The 19,566-nt window shown below is 49.5% G+C and overlaps 1 protein-coding gene across 1 annotated transcript; it reads right to left on the bottom strand.

The window, feature by feature from the left end:
* Positions 1-12,721: 12,721 nt before the first annotated feature.
* LOC132212719 (NUT family member 2G-like) lies at positions 12,722-19,297 on the bottom strand. Its single transcript, XM_059658718.1, has 7 exons — positions 19,282-19,297; positions 16,621-17,323; positions 15,812-15,940; positions 15,206-15,345; positions 14,486-14,748; positions 13,998-14,114; positions 12,722-13,489 (listed from the first exon to the last, which is right to left on the bottom strand). The coding sequence occupies exons 1-7, from the start codon at positions 19,295-19,297 to the stop codon at positions 12,722-12,724; spliced, it is 2,136 nt and encodes a 711-aa protein (XP_059514701.1).
* Positions 19,298-19,566: the final 269 nt, after the last annotated feature.

Raw genomic sequence — 19,566 nt, 5'->3', positions numbered from 1 at the left:
GCCACCCACTTTAAGAATGCACACCACTCCCCCGCACAGAGACATGAGTTAAATGTATTTGACTTGTGGAATCCTCCTCCCCCTGAAAGCATATGTCTAAGGGTGAGGGTGCTCCTGCAGGAGCCTGGCGGTGTGCCACCCGCCCAGCAGGACAGTCCTCGCCCCGGCTTCCGCTCCCGCCTCCTCAAAGGACTTGTGGTCGAGAGTGGGGGTTCCGAGGTCACCTGGCTGTTTATTTGCTCCTTCACCCCTGTGCTTCAGGTTTTACTCTCATGCTGATCCCTGTTCCTTCAGGACGGTCTTTCCTGCTCCATTTGCATCTTCCCTGCACCGCATGTCCCTTCCGTATTGTATATGGATGGTCTATGTCTGCCCGTTTTGCCATCAGATTCCTTTATCTTGTAGATGCCAATGTTTGTGTGGTTGCCAAGGAGCCTGAGACCCCCCTCACCCAGAGGGGCTAGACTCACCATCTGGTTCTACAGTGAGACTCATTTCTGTAAACACATCCAGACGCCTCCTGTCACCCCGCATTCACTGGTCACATGGATCAGGTGGAAAGCATGAGTGTGAATAAAACACGTGGGTACTGATAACACTCTCAGCAAACTCCCCATAGCAAATGCTATACTGGGGGCATGATGCCGGCTGGGGGAAACAGAGGGACTCACTGCAGTCACAAGGGCTAGCTGCCGAAGAACTGGGGTCAGCGTGGACCCCACCAAGTGTGTTTCGCCCTCCTGTGATGGGCCGCCACCATCTGGGGCACCTGCCCCCCATAGACCTGGGGGGAGAGAGCAGGAGGACTGGTAGGGCTCCCAGTGAACTAGCAGTGACAGTGTTGAGTGGCACCCACACTCACATTCCCCAACGCAAGGGAGGCTGGGAGAGTGGGCCTGCGATGTGCAGGCGGCGGGTGGGGGGAGAGGGGGAAGGATCTGGTGGGCTGTGTCCTGGGCCCATTATGGATCGGACAATGTGGGTGTAAATGCTGTCTCCACCCCTCCATTTGAGCAGCTTTGCCTCTCCCTTCTGGCTTCTCGGGCTGTGAAATGTGAGGGATTGCACTGGAGAGCCCCAGGCGCCTTCCTGATCCCTGTGCCCCAGACACTTTCTTGGGTGGAAGAGCTACTCCTCAAAAGTGTGCGTGCTTTCTCCCCCCAGAGGCCTCTGATCCGACCCAGCCGGACGCGTGGTGAGGGCCATTTCAAAAGCACCGTCCCTAGCCGAGAAGGAGCTCAGAAGTGTCTGAAGAGCTGCTTGTCAGTGGGGGTGCGGCACCTGCCGGCGTGCCTGCCACCTTTGCAGCCCTCGAGGTGACCAGTGTGGCGTTAGCAGAGAGCGGACGCACAGCCTTCTTTGAGCAGAGGTGGGTGAATGAGTGAGGACACCTGCCCTCTACCACCCTCAGCCCCTAGAAACTGGGGGTGGGGGTCGGGGGTGTTTGCAGGCACCAACTGGTCATGTGACAATGATGTCCCCTGATGTCTTCTGCTCACCAGCACCAGAAAGTGCCAACAGACACCATTTTCCAATATGAACACGAGTCTTGTCTTGCTTGTACGCCTGTCTTTTTCCAACAGTATTTCATTGTAGAAATGTTTGCAAATGCATACAGGCAAGAGGAAGAAAAGAGCAATTAACTTAATCCATTTCGCTGGCTTTTCTCTGCATCTGTATGGAAGACTGCTTCTGTCCGGGGAGAACTTACAGGATAAAAGGAATAGATGGCTGCAGGATGATGAAAGGGACGCAGGTGTAGGAGGAGCGTTAGTGAGCATTAATAGCCCTTTCTTTTCTCCTTTCTCTAATCTGATGAGGGTGTCAAAGCCGGCAGGTTGCTGGGAACCTTCCTAAGTTTTCTAACTCACAGCAGGCATTTCTCCCTCTCCCATACACACTGTACGGGTCCACACAGACTCAGTCACAAAGAGAGGGGCCTGCGATATGTAATGTTCCGAGATTTTTTCCCACTTATAATATAGGATGGGAATCTTTCTAATTCAATACATATGGGCTTTTCTTAATCTTTGTACTAATTAAACCATCTCTTGTAACATAGATTCATCGTCCCATCAATTGTCATTTAGTTGTTTCCAGGTTTTCCTGTTGTCCTTAGTGAGATATGATTCACGTCTCACAAACAGCGACTTTTATTTCTAAAAAGTTGTTCTAGAAGTAAAAATGCAGAGCCAGAGGGTTTTAGCAAATTTGTCCATGTACACCCCGCTGCCCCCTGTCCCCCAGAAAATTGCAGTAATTGATCTTCCTGCTCAGAATGTAGGAAAGACCAGTTTTTCCACAATCTCACCAACATAGGTTGTTACAATATTGAAAAACTTTGCCACCTGATTAATGAAAAAATGATGCCTTGTTACTGTCTTGACTTGACCTTCCATGAATATTGGCACAGTGAATCATTCTTGCATGTAGTGATCAATGTAGTTAATCCATCATTTGCACAGTTTTTTTCTTATTAATTTGTAGTAGTGTATATAATACTCCACTAACTCTTTTCAATATATAAGAATAGTTTTCAGTCCAGCTTTTTAAAAATTCTTTTATTTTTGTTATTATTATTTTTAAAAAATATGTTTTAGAGAGAGAGGAAGGGAGAGGGATAGAGAGATGGAAACATTGATGAGAAGAAACATTGATTGGCTGCCTCCTGCATGGCCCCTACTGGGGAATCAAGTTGGGGCACACGCCCTGATGGGAATTGAACGAACTGGGCTCAGTCCAGCTTTTTTAAAAAAAAAACATTTTGTTTACTGAAAAGGATTATTGACATTTTAAATTAAAATAATGATCACTATTTCCCTATATGATTGCTTTCCTGACCTGTTTGGGAAGGCGCTCTTTCATTTATTTTTAACGTGGCCTGCAGTGCCCAGGGCTGGTGTGGGTGTGTGTGCTGAGCAGCAGAGAGCGAGATCTGCTTCCTCTGGCCTGTTTTGGGGCAGGAGGGGCGAAGGGGGAGACTGCACAGATGACTGTCCTCCATGGGCCAAACCAGGAATGACATCGCTCCTTTAGATTTTCTTTCCACAAGACCAAGTTGCTGGATGTGGTTGCTCCCTCCACTGGTGAATTCTTTTTTAATAAATCTTGATTGTTGAGAGTATTACAGATGTCCCACCCTTTTCCCCCCTATTGCCCTCCTCCACCTGGATCCTGACTCGCTCCAGGCCTTCACCACCCTATTGTCTGGGCCCTGGGTAAAGCATATATGCATATAAGTTCTTTGGTTACTCTCTCCCCCAGTCCTCTTCCCTCTGAGATTCCTCAGTCTGTTCCATGTTTCCATGCCTCTTGTTCTATTTTGTTCATCAGTTTATTTTGTTCATTAGATTTCTTGTTTGTTTATTTTTATTTTTAGATTCAATTGTTGATAGATATGTATTTATTGCCATTTAATTGTTCATATTTTTTATCTTTTTTTGTCGTCTTCTTCAAGAAGACCCTTCAGCATTTCATGTAATACTGGTTTGGTGGTGATGAACTCCTTTAGCTTTTTCTTGTCAGTGAAGCTCTTTATCTGACCTTCAATTCTAGATGATAGATTTGCTGGGTAGAGTAATCTTGGTTGTAGGTTCTTGCTGTTCATCACTCTGAATATTTCTTGCCACTCCTTTCTGGCCGGCATAGTTTCTGTTGAGAAATTAGCTGACAGTCGTATGGGTGCTCTGTTGTAGGTTACTAACGGCTTTTCTCTTGTTGCTTTTAAGATTCTCTCTTTGTCTTTAACCTTTGGCATTTTAATTAAGATGTGTCTTGGTGTGGGCCTCTTTGGGTTCCTCTGTTTGGGACTTTCTGAGAATCATGGACATGTATTTCTCTTTCTTTCACCAGGTAAGGGAAGTTTTCTGTCACTTTTTCAAATAGGTTTTCAATTTCTTGCTCTCTCTCTTCTCTTGCCAGGAACCTCACGGTGCAAATGTTGGTACACTTGAAGCTGTCCTTGAGGTTCCTTACCTTATCTTCATTTTTTATATTCTTTTTCCTTTTGCTATTCTGATTGGATATTGTTTGCTTCCTCATATTCCAAATTGCTGATTTGATTCTCAGCATCCTCTACTGTTTCCCTGGAAATTAGATTTCAGTCAGTGTAGCCTTCATTTCTGACTTGTACATTTTTTGTTGTTGATGTTCTGAGTTTCTTGAAATTTTCACTAAGTTCCTTGAAGTTCTCACAAAGTTCTTTGAGCATCCTTATAACCATTATTTTGAACTCTGTGTTTGGTAGTTTGCTTGCTTCCATTTCATTTAGTTCTTTTTCTAGAAATTTCTTCTTTCATTTGAGACGTGTTTCTTTTTCTCTTCATTTTGGCTGCCCCTTGAGTGTGTCACTCATAGAGGTGGTAGGGTTGTAATGTGGCATGAACTGAAGCTGACCATCAGTTGCACTGACTCTGGGGCCTCCCTGGATGTGCAAAGTTAGCCAATGCCTGTGCCCCACCTGGGGTCACCAAGCCTAAGCTACAGAGCAATCTGCAGATGGCTGCTACTTGTGTTGGGCTTGGAGATGCCCAGAGGAGGCCAAGCTATGAACCAAGGTGGACTACTACTAGTGCCAAGCCTGGGGCCACTTATTGAGAGGTATAGGGCACACTGAGACCAGCTGCTGTTTGTTTGACAGATTTTAGAAAGGTTTGAAGCCTGAGGCAAGAGAAGCCAGTTCTATGGAAAAGCCACTGGAAATGGCTTGGATGAGCCTGCAAGTTGGGTGGAGCAGAGTCTCAGGGAGTCACCAGGGGCCAGGTGAACAGTATGAGCCAGGTTGATAGCTCTGTGATGGGGAGGGCTCAGCAATGGAACAATGACTTCTGCCAGCAGTTCTCTCCAGGACAGCGGTTCTCAACCTGTGGGTCGCGACCCCTTTGCGCAGTGGTTCTCAACCTTCCTAATGCTGTGAACCCTGAGGCACCATCCTCTCAATGGTTATGCACTGGTTGAGGAGACAGCGAATGAAAAAAAGTCATGGATAAGGGCAGGAGATGTTAAGTGCAAAGACACACCATATAGGTCCTCTGTGAGGATATAGAATTTGAGAGAACATTCCAGAAAGCTGAGGGAAGTGTTTTCCTCCTGAAGGCATCACGCAGCCCAGCACACAGTCTCGGGAACACCAGGGAACTCATTTCTGAAAACCAGTGGACAATGGTTGCAGGATGAGTTAGCAGGGTCAAACTTAAGAGTTTGTGTGTGGGGGAGGCTCCACACCACAAACAATTCTCCGACACCACCCCGGTGTCCTCAATTCAACGTAGTTCCAACACTCTCTACTGAAGAAGCATCAGCTTCCATAGGTTAAGGGCTTCATCCTACTAGATACTCCCACCCCTGTCTCCACTTCAGACACCAGTCACAAGTCCAGGTTATCACCCATGCTTCTACCCAGCTTCTATAGATCAGAGAGTCCCACCACCCCTCCTCGGGTCAGATTGCTTTGCTAGAGCACCTCACAGGACTTTGAGAAACAGTCTATTCACTAGATCACTGATTTATTATAAAAGGATATAACTCAGGAACATCTGATGGAGGAGATGCACAGACTGGGATGGGGGAGGGGTGGAGATTCGATGTCTTCTCCCAAAGTATCATTCTACCCACTTCTCCAGGTGTCAGAAGCTCTCAGAACCCCTCTTTCTGGGTTTTATGGGGACTTTGTCAGATAGGCATGAAGGATTAAACCATTGGCCACTGGGGGTGATTCAACTCCAGTCCCTGGCCCTCCCTGGAGGTCAGAGATAGGGACTGAAAGTTCCAACCCTTTAATCACATTATTGGTCATCTGGTGACTAGCTTCCATCTTTAAGTGACCAAGGGGCTTTTCAAAAGTTGGTTCTTTGGGAGAGAATAAAAATGGTGGCAGAGTAAGCAGATGCTACACAACATGCTTCCAGGACCAAACTGGAATTACAACAAAAATACAAAAAAAAATCTTGAATAGTCAACTGAAGACTGGCTGGAGAGAACCCTGATAACCAGGGATGGAAAGTGGAGACCACATAGAGACTGGTAGCAAGAGTGGAGGCGTGAAAAGGCTGGTTGGGCTCCCACAGACAGCAGCTGAGTTTCTGAGAGATATTTCAGTTATGGGGAGTTGACACTGAGAACTCTGGGGTCTAATCCCCAAGCTGGGCTCCCCAGCAGAGAGCACCAGAACTGAGAAAGGTGCTTACATAATATCTCGGTGTGAAAAGCAGTGGGGTTGCTGTCTGCCAGGGAGAGATGGCTGAAAATGCAGGCACTCTCTTAAAAAGACAATGCACAAAATTGCATTTGCAGCCATTCACCTTGTGCTCTGGCAGAGGAAGGGCAGAGTGGACTAGAGCTGTGTGAACAGAAGCCAGGGTTGGAGGTTCTGGGGTTAGAGCTCAGAATGCAGAACCCTCTATTTCCTGTACTGAGTCATCTTTCTCATGCACACATTTGCTATCCAGGCAATCTTGCCTGGGGGGAAGACAGTCAATCCTCCCTATTGTAAAACACCTTGCCCTATGGTATGGAGTTTTTGAGGCCCATTATGACACTGAGAATAACAATTAGCTTCCAGGCAGAAGCAAATGCTCCACCTTATTGGCAAAACTCTTGCCACGCCTGTGGACGATTGCCTGAGGGCTATTCAAGACTAAATTCAAACAGCATTTGACACTATCCTGTACTAGAGATTGAGAGATGTAGCGGATCTACCTAATACATAGTCACAAACCCAAAAAGGCATCCCAAATGAGACAAATAAAACCCCAAAATGAAAGAACAAGAGAATTATCCAGAAGAAGAGAAAAATAAAAAGGAGATAAGAAATTTATCTGATACCAGAGACCTGGTGCACAAAATTCCTGCACTCAGGGGCTCCCACAGCCGGGCCCGTGCCCTCTTGCAGTCTGGGAGCCCTCAGAGGATGTCAGACTGTCGGCTTAAGCCCGCTGCCCATGGGGAGTGGGCTTAAACCAGCAGTTTGACATCCTTAGCACTGCCACGGAGGTGGGAGAGGCTCCTGCCACCGCCTCTGCGCTCGCCAACCATGAGCCCGGCTTCTGGTTGAGCAGCACTCCCCCTGTGGGAGAACACTGACCACAAGGGGGCAGCACCTACATTGAGCATCTGGCCCCTGGTTGTCAGTGCACATCATAGTGACTGGTCATTACACCCTTTGGTCAATTTGCATATTAGCCTTTTATTATATAGGATAGAGTTCAGAATAATGATGGTAAAAATGCTCAACAGCATGAGAAAAGATATTGTAAATATGAAAACGGAAATAAAGAATGACATAGCACAAATAAAGAACACATTGGAAGGAAATCACAGCAGATTAAGGGAAGCTGAGGATTATATCAGTGAATTAGAAGACAGGGTAGAAAAAAATCACTCAACCAGAGAACCAAAAAGAAAAAGCAATGAAAAAAACAGACAGACAGCTTAAGGAATTTGTGGGACAACATGAAACATAGCAATATTTGCATAGTAGAGTTACCAGAAGAGGCAGAAAGGGAGATAAGAATAGAAAACGTGTTTGAAGAAATAACGGCAAAAAATTCCCCTAACCTGCTGAAGGAAAAAGTCACACAAGTTCAGGAGGCGCAGAGAGTCCCAAGCAAGAACACACAAGCAAGCCCATGCCCAGACACATCATAATTAAATTCCCAAAAATTAAAGACAAAGAGAGAATCTAAAGGCAGAGGAGACAAGCAATTTTTTACCTACAAAGGAGCTCCAATAAGGCTGTCATCTGATCTCTCATCAGAAACTTTACAGACCAGAAGGAAATGGCATGACGTTTTCAATGTCACAGAAAGCAAGGATCTGAAACCAAGATTACTATATCCAGCAAAGCTATTATTCAAAATAGACTGTGAAATAAAGATCTTCCCAGACAAAAAATAGGCTAAAGGAGTTCATCACCACCAATCCAGCATTACAAGACATAATAAAGGGACTGCTATAATGAGAAGAAATAGAGAGAGAAACCTAGGTATACAGAATTAATATGGCAATAAATATGTACCTATTCTATATAATAAAGAGCTTATATGCTAATTAGACCAGCCAGTGGAACAACCTTTTGGGCTATCTTCCAGAATGACCAGTGGGCAGGGCCATGGGGGGCTGAGGCAGCCGGGGATCTGAGGGCCGAGGCAGCTGGGGCTACAAGGGCTGAGCCCCTTGCACGAATTTCTTGCATCAGGCCTCTAGTCAATAATAATTTTAAATGTAAATGCTCCAGTCAAAAGACATAGGGTAGCTGAATGGATACAAAAACCTCAGAACAAAAGACTCACACAGGATAAGAGTGAAGGGATGAAAAATTTTTTTCTATGCAAATGGAAATGATAGCCAGTATAGTAATGCTCATATCTAACAAAATAGACTCACAAATGAAGGCCATCACAAGAGACAACAAAGGTCACTACATAATACTAAAGGGATAGATCCAACAAGAGGATATAGCCCTGGTAAACATAGATGCATCCTATATAGGAGCACCTAAACATACAGAAAAAAACTTCTAGAGGACTTTAAGGGAGAGATTAACAACAATACCGTCATAGTAGGGGACTTTTGCACCCAACTGACTTCACTAGATAGATATTCCAGAACAAAAATTAACAAGTAAACAGTGACTCTAAAGGACTCACTGGATCAGATGGACTTAATTAATACTTATAGAACATTTCACTCCAAAGCTGAAGAATATACATTCTTCTCAAGTGCCCACGGGTGATTCTGATTCTCAAAGATAGACCACTAAGACAGGACAGAAAGTAAGTCTCTACAAGTTCAACAAGCTTAAAATCATATCAAGCATCTTCTCAGATCATAGTGAAATAGAATTAGAAATCAACTATAGTAAAAACACTCAAAAACATTCAATCACATGGAGGCTAAATAGCATGTTATTAAACAATGAATGGGCTACCGATGAGATCAAGAAAGAAACCAAAAACTTCCTGGAAACAAATGAAAATGAACACACAATAACACAAAATCTGTGGGACACAGCAAAAGCAGTCCTGAGAGGAAAGTTCGTAGCACAACAGGCCTACCTCTAAAAACAAGAAAAATTAACAATAAACTATTTAACCCTACCACTTAAAGAATTAGAAATTGAACAAGAAAAGCCCAAAGTAAGTAGAAGGAAGGATATAATAAAGATTAGAGCAGAATTAAATGATATAGAGAAAAAAATACAAAAAAATCAATGAAACCAAGAGCTAATTCTTTGAAAGGATAAACAAGATTGCTGAACCATTAGCCAATCTCATCAAGAAAAAAAGAGAGAGGACCCAAATAAATAAAATCATAAACAAAAGCAGGACATAACCACTGACACCACAGAAGTACAAAGGATTTTAAGAAAATACTATGAGGAACTATATGCCAACAAGCTGGACAATGTGGATGAAATGAACAAATTCCTAGAAGCAAACAATCTTCCAAAACTGAATCAGGAAGAATCAGAAAACCTGAATAGGCCAGTAAAAACTGATGAAATAGAAGCAGTAATAAAAGAACTTCGAGGAAACAAAAGCCTGTGTTTGCATGGCTTTGCAAGGGAGTTTTACCAAACATTCAAAAAAGAACTAACACCTATACTCCTCAAACTATTCAAAAAAATCCAAGAGGAAGGAACATTTTCAAGCCCTTTTTATGAGGCTAGCATTATCCTAATTCCAAAACCAGATAAAGACACTACAAAGAAAGAGAATTACAGACCAAAATTCCTGATCAATATAGATGCTAAAATCCTCAACAAAATATTAGCAAGTTGGACCCAGAAATATATTAAAAAGATCATACACCATGACCAAGTGGGATTTATTCCAGGGATGCAAGGCTGGTACAATATTCGCAAATCAATAAATGTGATACATCACTTAAATAAATTGAAAGACCAAAACCACATGATCATTGCCCTAACTGGTTTGGCTCAGTGGATAGAGCATTGGCCTGTGGACTGAAGGGTCCCAGGTTCGATTCTGGTCAAGGGCATGTACCTTGGTTGCGGGCACATCCCAGTAGTGGGTGCGCAGGAGGCAGCTGATTGATGTTTCTCTTTCATCGATGTTTCTAACTCTCTATCCCTCTCCCTTCCTCTCTGTAAAAAAAAATCAATAAAATATATTAAAAAACACACACACATGATCACATCAATAGATGCAGAAAAAGCATTCAACAAAGTCCAACATCCATTTTTTATAAAAACTCTCAGCAAAGTGGGAATAGATGGAGTATACCTCAACATGATAAAGGCCATATATGATAAATCTACAGCAAACATAATTCTCAATGGGCAAAAAGTAAAACCATTTCCCCTAAGAATAGGAATAAAACATAGTACTGGTCATCCTAGCTACAGCGATCAGACAAGAAGAAGAAATAAAAGGCATCTAAATTGGAAAGAGGAAGTAAAACTCTCAATATTCATAGATGACAGAATATTATACACAGAAAGCCCTAAAGACTCCACCAAAAACTAATAGATTTAATAAATGAAGTTGGCACTGTAGCAGGATACAAAATCAACACCCAGAAATCTATGGGGTTTTTTTATACATTAATAATAAATTCTCTGCCGAAACCGGTTTGGCTCAGTGGATAGAGCGTCAGCCTGCGGACTGAAGGGTCCCGGGTTCGATTCCGGTCAAGGGCATGTACCTGGGTTGCGGGCATATCTCCAGTGGGAGATGTGCAGGAGGCAGCTGATCGATGTTTCTCTCTCATAGATGTTTCTGACTCTCTATCCCTCTCCCTTCCTCTCTGTAAAAAATCAATAAAATATATATTTTTTTAAAAAAATAAAATAATAATAATAATAAATTCTCAGAAAGAGAAACTAAACAAACAATCCCATTTACCATTGCAACAAAAAAAAATTAAGATAGGAATAAACTAAATAAAGGAAGTAAAAGGCTTGTTCTTTGAAAACTACAGGACATTGAAAAAAAGAGATAGAGGAAGATATAAACAAGTGGAAGAATATTCTGTGTTCATGGATTGGTAGAATTAACATCATTAAAACGTCCATACTACCCAAGGCAATCTACAGATTCAATGCAATCCCTATTAAAATACCAACAGCATATTTCACATCTAGAACAAACACTCCAAAAATTTACATGTAATCCAAAAATCCCTGAATAGCTGCAGCAATCTTGAGAAAAAAGATTAAAATTGGAGGAATCACAATAGCAGATATCAAGTTATACTACAATGCCACTGTAATAAAAAAACAGCCTGGTACTGGCCCAAGAACAGGCATATAGATCAATGGAACAGAACAGAGACTCCAGAAATCGACCCAAGCCATTACATTCAATTAATATTTGACAAAGGAGTCAAGAGCATACAATGGAGTCAAGACAGTCTCTTCAATAAATAGTGTTGGGAAAATTGGACAGATACAAGCTAAAAAATGAAACTAGACCACCAACTTAGACCATACATAAGAGTAAACTCAAAATGGATAAAAGACTTAAATGAAAGTCAGGAAACCACAAAAACCCTAGAAGAAACCATAGACAGCAATAATCTCAGGCATCTCTCATAACAATATGTTTATGGATATATCTAGGGCAAAGGAAACTGAGAAGAAAATAAACAAATGGGACTACATGAAAATACAAAGCTTCTGCACAACAAAAGAAACCATCAGCAAAATGAAAAGGCAGCCCACTGTATGGGACAACATATTTGGCAAAGATACATCTGATAAAGAGTTAATATCCAAATATATATGTGGTCATTGCCATTGTATTATTCATGTTTATGATTTCCCCCTGTTATTCTTAAAGAAATTCCCTTAACATTTCTTGTAATACTGGTTTGGTAGTCATGAACTTTTTAAGGTTTTTCTTGTCTGGGAAGTTCTTTATCTCCCCTTTGATTCTAAATGTTAGCCTTGCTGGTTACTCCCCGCCTGCCCCCCTTGATCTTGTTGTTAATCTATTTATTGTTTAGTAGCATGTTATTTAGCCTCGATGTGCTTGTCTGTTTTCCAGTTTTCTTCTTATAATGGATTTCTAGTGATTAGGGAAGATTGTAGGATTTCCAAGCATTGTTATCTGACAGCTTCCAGGACACAGATAGAAGATTTTTTTCTATAAAACTGGTTAATGGTCTGGAGGGCTGAAAGCCTCCCAAGAAGCTCCTCATCTCCAGAGGGTTCAGAATACAGATGACAATAGGGGGCCCCAGTTGGCCCCTCACCCAGTTGGGTCTTGGCAGTAGGCATGATGGGATGGATCCTTGGGGATTAGAGAGCTGCGTGCTCCCAGGAGCAATTGGAAGGGGTTCCTGCCAATCTGGACAGAGGAACTGGAGGTTCACCTGTGAACCTATAGCACTTGTGACCTACCACACCCTTTCTTCCTGTCAGGTCCCCTCTCCATGGAACAGTGCAGAGCCAATACGGAGATAGTGGCCACTAGAATGTCTTAACAAAACCATCTTTATTCATAATTGACACACAGTGCCCCAAAGGTGCTGCTCCTACCCCCAAACCCAGGCCCACCCCCACCCTAACGGTCCTGCCTTCCATCCCTATTTCTCATGTGAGTAGAATAGCCAGGATCATCCCTGGGGTCAGCCAGGAACTTCCCTGGGATGAGGAGCAGCCCTTGGTTCCACTGGGGGACAGCCAGGTCACAGGAAGCATGCCCCGCAGGTGGCTGGCAGTGGGAGAGACACCCACTGCTCCCTACTGGCTGCAGTGTCACTTATTACTCCTCCCTGTGACAGCCAGGTCACACTTTTTCTTTTGAGGCTGTGAGGTGCAAACCAGCTCCAGAGCCAGTGCTGGCCTCCCACAGACCCCCAGGTTGGCCCCCGGGCGGGGGGTCTTCTCAGCATGGGCGGGGCCTCCCGCCAGAGCACGCTTCCGAGATTTGGAAGCTGCAGGTGAAGCTCGGGTGAGACCTAGTGTTTGAAAAAACTGGGACTGGGCAGCTCCCCGGGGCCCCCGACCTCCAGGGCAGGCAAGGCCTGAGGCAGGGACAGGACTGAGAGAGAGCCCACAGGGCAACAGGCTATTAGGAGAGCCCAAGAGGAAGGCCAAGCTGGGGAGGTCCTCCTCATCCTCACTGGACCTGTCTGGCTCAAGAGTCTCTCTGACAAGAGAGGCCTCTCTGGGGACGCAGGCCTCCCTGGGGCCCAGTGCACAGTCAGCAGGCCCGGGGCCCTGGGGAGCCGAGGGGGGACATCGAGCCCAGAGTGGTGGGTGCTCCTGACGCCCCGCAGAGATAGCAGAAGCCTGGGGCCTGGGCCGGTGGGCATCTGCTGGGCCGTGCCTTTGCTGGTCCGTGAAGTCAGTCTCTGGTGGGCAGGCTTTGTCCCTGACCCCCAGCTGGGGGCCACGGTCATGCCTCTGGGCATCTTGGCCGATCTCAGACTCAGAAGAACTTGAGTTCAACAGGGGAGCACCGTGACTTGAGGGTGACTGCAAACCCCCCTCCTTGGAGGCCAGGAGTCGCTTTTCTACCAGCTGGGAGGAAGAAGGGACAGTGAGCTGGCGCTGCACACGTGTGTGTGAGAGGAGGAGGAATGTGGGTGATGGGACAATAGCACTGGGGGGAAGAGGGGGGAGGTGACACCATGACTTAAATCCATGACAGCTATGTGGCTCTCCTCCGTCCCCTGTGCCATATTCCCAGCTTAGTGTTCCCTCCCCTTCTGGGCTCCCACCCCCTCCTCTCTGTTGTCCTCTCCTTCTTGTTGTCCTGCCCTGCTCCCACCCAGGGCTGGCCCCTCGGTGCCTACAGGCAGGGGTGGCATGGACAGAGGCCTGTGTGTCCTGGTTCTGGGTTGTTCCCTGCCCTGGTTTACCCGAGTGCACCCTCTCCTGGCTCCCCTGAACCCCCGATCTACCTGGATCCCTCCCTCCCTGACTCACTAGGGCCTGTCCCTCCTCTAACTCCCCTGGGGTCCCAGGGTCCTATGGCTCATTGGGGACCCCCTCCCATCGCCCTAATGTCCACCCTCCCCTGGCTCACCTGGGCAGCAGTGAGCCCTTCTTCCTGCTCCAACTCCTCAGCTAGCGCCAAGGGATCTTGCTGTGCATCTGGGGACATTATTTGTTCCATGAATTGGGGGTGAATGACCGCCTCCACCTGGGACAGAAGGCAGCGGCTGTGAGCCCCTTGGCAGGGAGCAAACTGGGAGTCAGCGGGGCCTGGAGCACAAGTGGGAAAGCCCAGACCCACCCGGCCTCCTGCTCAGGCGGGTGTTTTACTCCATCATGGTCATCAGGTGCACACACAGAAACACATACATGCACATACACACACAAGGGCACACCCACATGAACACAGATAGCACATACCACACAAAGCACACACATGCAGAGACACACACATTCTCACGCACCCAGCTCAGGAATAAAGAGCAGAGCCCAATCCCATCAGCCTGGGAGAACCCGGGTCTGGGTGCTGCAGCGCCTCCCTCTGGGACCTTATAGACCCGGAGCTGCCAGCCAGCCCACCTGGGTGACAAAGTCTTCCTGGGAGCACAGCTGGTCCAGGTAGCTCAGGAGACCCTCATCCTGCAGCCACTCCTTTACTTCATCTTCCCATCCTCCGCCTGGCGCCTCGGTGGCTGAGTGCGGCAGTCCCAGCAGATGGTCCATGATGTCCATGTACTCTCTCACGGCCTCCGGGGGGATCTCATTGGGTGACTTTGTCTCCTGGGGCCGTTGGTGTCTTCGGATGTGCTGGGCGCTGGGTACAGCCATCCTGGGAGTGCGCACTGGACAGAGGGAAGAGGAGGGAGCATGAGGGGATAAAGCTCCCACCTCAGGAGCATGCGATGCTGAGGGCAGTGTTGAGGGCATTAATATGGGTGCGGCTGGATCGGGGTCACCTGAAGCCTGGTGACTACTAGTATGTGAGGAGAGAGGACAGGGAGAGCACCCAAGAGAGTCATGTGTGAAGATGTGTGGAGCCAGCGCATCTCCAAGGGGCTCCGCAGCCAGCCGGCTTCTCAGCAGACTTCATGTGGGGCCTTTGACAGGGAGCAGGGAGAGGGGATGAGAAGGTGGACCAGGTCCAGACCCCATTCGGACAAAGGGTCAGAGGCCCGACTCTCAGGGCTGTTTCCCTTGAGAGACCAAAGCCCCCCTGAAGGAGAAGGGCTGGTGTGGGTGGGACAGTGGCCTGCCCTAAGCCCTTTGGCCATGGGCTCCCGTGGGAACGTGCTGGCCTACCTGGCTGCCCGCCAACCACTGGGGCTGGGGGCCCCCGAGGATCAGGTCTCGGTGGGGCAGGAGGGGGCTGGGTCTGAACCCCCTTCTTCCACTGGAACTTCTCAAGCTGCATCTGCTCCTCCGCCTCAAACTCCATGAACCTGGGGGTGAGGGGGGCACAGCTGTGCTGAGAAGGAAGCCGCCGGGAGCCCAGAAAGGCAGCAGCGGGTGGGCGGATGGGAGAGCCAGGGCCTCGGGGCTGTCAGGGCCCGGACACTGGGGAGGCAGGAGGCTGGCTGAGCACATTCCTGCACAGCCCCTCTGGCTGGAGTCTGCCCACTGGCCGGGGCACCTTCTCCCCAGCCTGTCCTGAGCCTTCATGTCCAGCCCAGGACGGGTCAGGGTCAGAGGAGGGGGGAGCTCCCGGGAGGTGGGACAGAAGCACCCACGCTCTGAAGCTGAGGGAGAGGCTTCCCCAGGAGAGAAGGGCCTCTGGGCTGCGGGGACCCCGTGCTGAGTGACACCCTCCCACCACCCTCCTCTCTGCTGAGACCTCACAGCTGGACCCTGCCCCTCAGGCAGCCCCCTACACACACACAGCCATGGGGACCAAGGACCCTGACTCACTTTTCTGCCATCTCATAATAGATCATCCGGTCAAAGTTGCTCTTGCGCTGCCATTCCTGCATGGCCCGCCACATTCCCTCCTCCAGCGTCATGGTGGGCCTCAGGCGGGACAGGGACCGGAGCACCGGGCTGCAATGCCTCAGGGTCAGTCATGGCTGCAGCCTGGCCTCCACCCGCCTGCCCACCCCAGCTCAGCGGAGCCAGGTTCCCACCCCCACCCAGCAGGACTGAGCGCCTCAGGTGACGGAGGAGGCGTCTGTGGGCAAAGACAAGCCTTCCAGCTGCTGTTGTCAGGGCCTCACATTCACACCAGCCCAGGAACCAGGACTGGAGGTGACCCCGCACTCGCACCCATCGCTGGGACACGCGGGCCATGGAGCGCTTCCTCATCAAGACTGCCCTTTCACAATAATAACCCTGTCCTCAGGGAGACACGGCCTGCGCCAGGCAGCCTGCTGACACGTCTCAGGTTAGCACAGACCATTAGACCAAGGAGTCTTCTCCACATCCCGGAATTAGGGAGAATTGTCCGGTCATGAGGGGCCTGAGGCGCGAGGAGCTGCCTCTCATGGTTACATCTCCGGAGGAGGATCAGGACTCAGGGCGGTGAGCTCAGTTGCGGTAAAGCACAAGTGAGGAAGCCATGCATGCGGCGGGTGATGCGTGTGGCTCAGAATGTGCCTTCTGAGAGCAGGGACCCCACCCTCAACCTTCCCGCCAGCGTCCGGGATCAGCCCGCCTGCAGGTCCCTCCCAGCTCCTCTTTGAGTGAAAGCTCCAGGCGCCCCCTGCCCTGACCAGGGCACTCACATGAGGAAGCAGGACAGAGCTTCTGCATCAGGACTCTGGGGAAGGTGCTTCCAGGCCAGGGCCTTGAAGCGCTGCCAACGTCGGAAATTTTTGTACACACTGTTGGGGTTACAGGAGTCATCCGGCGAGGTCTTGGACTGGGAGGTGGCCAGGCCACCCTTCCTCGAAGCCCCAGCATTCACTGAGGGGACGATGGGGGCCAGCTGGGCAGCTGGTGGTGGAGCTGGAGGAGGAAGGCAGGGACACCAGCCTCCATTGCCGGCCTGGGTGCCCCCAAAAGCCGAGGCGGGCATAATCGTCTCCACCGCAGAGGCTTCCAAGAAGAGGGGTGCAGGACACACAGCACCCCCGCAGGTGGTCCCTGGAGCATTCCAGTTGGGTGGGGCCTGAGTCAGGACAATGGTCTGAGTCTGGGAGGGCTGTGGTCGTCCCCCTTCTGACCTCACCTGGTCCATGATGTTACAAGCCCCAGGCCCAGCGGGGCCTTGACCCGCATCTCCTGCCACCAGAGGTGTCCTGGGCAAAGCGGGCAGCACCAGGGGGCGGCCAGGAGGGAATGACGGGGTCCTGAGGGGCGGCAGGTGCTGCTCCCTAGGGGACCAGTGGGTGGGGCCAGTAGTGGGCGGGGGAAAGGGCTGTGCCGTGAAAGGAGTCACGGAGGCACCAGGCTTCAGGGTCACATCCGCTCCCAGCACTGCAGATGCTGTTGAGACAAAGGAAAGGGTGAAGGGAGGAGGAGAACCAGCAAACAGCACTGAGGCACTCTGGGCCCCCCGTAGCCACTGGGGAATCAGAGCAGTGAGTCTCCCAGGGGAGGGCCATTGGGATGGGCAAACTGCGGGGGTGGCACATGTCCTCAGGTCATTGTCACGCTGTGACCTCCAGTTGGGATTTATTCCACTGGAGAGCTTGCTCCCCGTCGCCAAGGCTCCCTGACCACTGTCTGCGAGAAGAAATGGCCCCAGCCAGCGCTGACCCTGAGTGCCGCCCTAAGGATTCCCTGGCACCAAACCTGCCAGCCTCAGGCCTGGCCCTGGGCAGCAGTCTGCTCTGGGGGCAACGACCCCAGGACCCACTCCGGTGACCTTCTCCAAGGTAAGCTCTAGGCACCCAAAGGGGCTCTGAGAACAGGCCGTGTCTAAAATATTAGGGCCCCATCTGCTCCTCAGTCTTCCCTTTTCTCAATACATATCACCCCCTTTCTGCCCTGGGCTTGCACAACAACACAGAAACACTTGAGTAATGTCTCTCCACAAGAAGGCACAGGGACCCTGATCTGACCCTTGAACGCACTGACCAGCATGCACATGTGTGTCAGAACCAACACTGAACACTCAACACGGGCCAGGTCCTGCCACTAGGCCCCAGCGCTCAGACTAATGGCCCCTCAGGAGCTTGTCATTTCACAGCCAGCAATGGCTGCAGAGGGTTAGAGAAGGGCCAAAGAATGCGGCAAAGTGGGGCTGTCGGTAGGGGTTTCCAGAAACTTCCATAGCTGCTGTCCTGTTAGATGGGTCATGGGACTGCAGACTGTGTGAGGTCCTTTCCCTTCCAGCTCCCAAGAGTGGAAAGTGAAGGCCAGTAGGAAGCAGGTGTGAGCCGGTGACAGTGGGACACAGTTGTCTGAACACGTCCCCGCTCTGAGGAACTCGAGCAGACCTAGTCCAGGAGAGCACGCTGCACACCGCGTGCCCCTAATTCCTCAGGACAGGCGGCCTCGGACGTTTACTACTGACACAGACCATGGTCTCCCTGCCCCTGTGCGCTCCCCTTCCCCTTTAATAAGGAATCTGCCTTCATAGACGTTCCACGGACACCACCCAGGCTCCACACCTGTTTTCTGTCCCTGAAGCAGGGACGTGGCCTATGAGCAAATCCCTCATCTCAAAGGTAAAGGGCAGGGCAGAGGGTGCGCCATGAGATGCTCGACAAGAGGAAGTCGGTCTGAAGACCTGGGTGGCCACAGGGGGGACGATTCGGGACAGCTCAGGGAGCCGGGCCCTCTCTTGGTGGAAGTTACCCGGCCGCCCTGCCCCTGTGGAATCCAAGCCAACAAGCAGCTCCCTGGGCTGAGGAGGAGCGAGCTCTGGGCCGGAAGCAGGGGAGAAGCTCCGGGCTGCAGCAGTTGGAGGACCTTCCAGCCCAGCCCTCGAGAGGACATTTCATTGTGGACTTGGCCACAGACAGCCCCACTGCACAGCTTTCTGGCTAAGACCCTCCCACAGCCCCCACTAGCGGTAGTGAACTCAGGTCAAGTCCCTTAGAAAGATACTGCGGGGCAAGCTCCAGGTGCCCTAAGAACAGCACACAGGACTAGGCTTTCCCGTGACCACCCTGTGCCACCCCCAGGACATCGCCCACTGCTCCCCCCACACACATGTGGGAGTGGCTTGCCTCCCCTCTGAGAAGAACCCATGTGCCTGCTGCCACCCAGGCATTTCCCTGAGCCACCCTGACCCACCTCCAGGAGCCCTCCTGGCCAGTGCCCTCACAGGTTCCCATGGACTCCCAGCCTCCCCAGGTGACAGGTCCTTGGAGGTCCAGTGCTCGCTCCCTCCCCTACTTCAGTTATACCGTGCTTCCCCAGGGTCACAGTTTAACCCCAAGTTTTGAGGGACAGCTCCGTGTTTAAAACATCCCCCCTCCAATCTATAGTCTTACCTCCTACTGAAGCCATCCCCCAGGCTCATTCACTGACCACTGCTGCCTCGTAGCCTCCACAATGAGAAAAGTCAAGTTGAGGATCCAGAGAGTGAGCTGCTCCAACAGCTGCTCAGCATCCAGTGGAGGGAAGGTTTGGATTTGAACTGTAGAACGTAGGACTCCAGAAGTTCTGCAGCGGGGGAGGGGCCGAGGACCGGTGGGCCGGGGTGGGTGGGGATGGGGGACATTCCATGGAGGGCTCTGATAGGTAGGCAAGAACCTGCAGTTCCTTTCAAATTTAAG

The sequence above is a fragment of the Myotis daubentonii genome, chromosome 11 (assembly GCF_963259705.1).
Source record: "Myotis daubentonii chromosome 11, mMyoDau2.1, whole genome shotgun sequence".
NCBI lineage: Eukaryota > Metazoa > Chordata > Mammalia > Chiroptera > Vespertilionidae > Myotis > Myotis daubentonii.
Note: the sequence above shows the minus strand (reverse complement) of the source record. Positions and strands in the feature narration are given on the sequence as shown.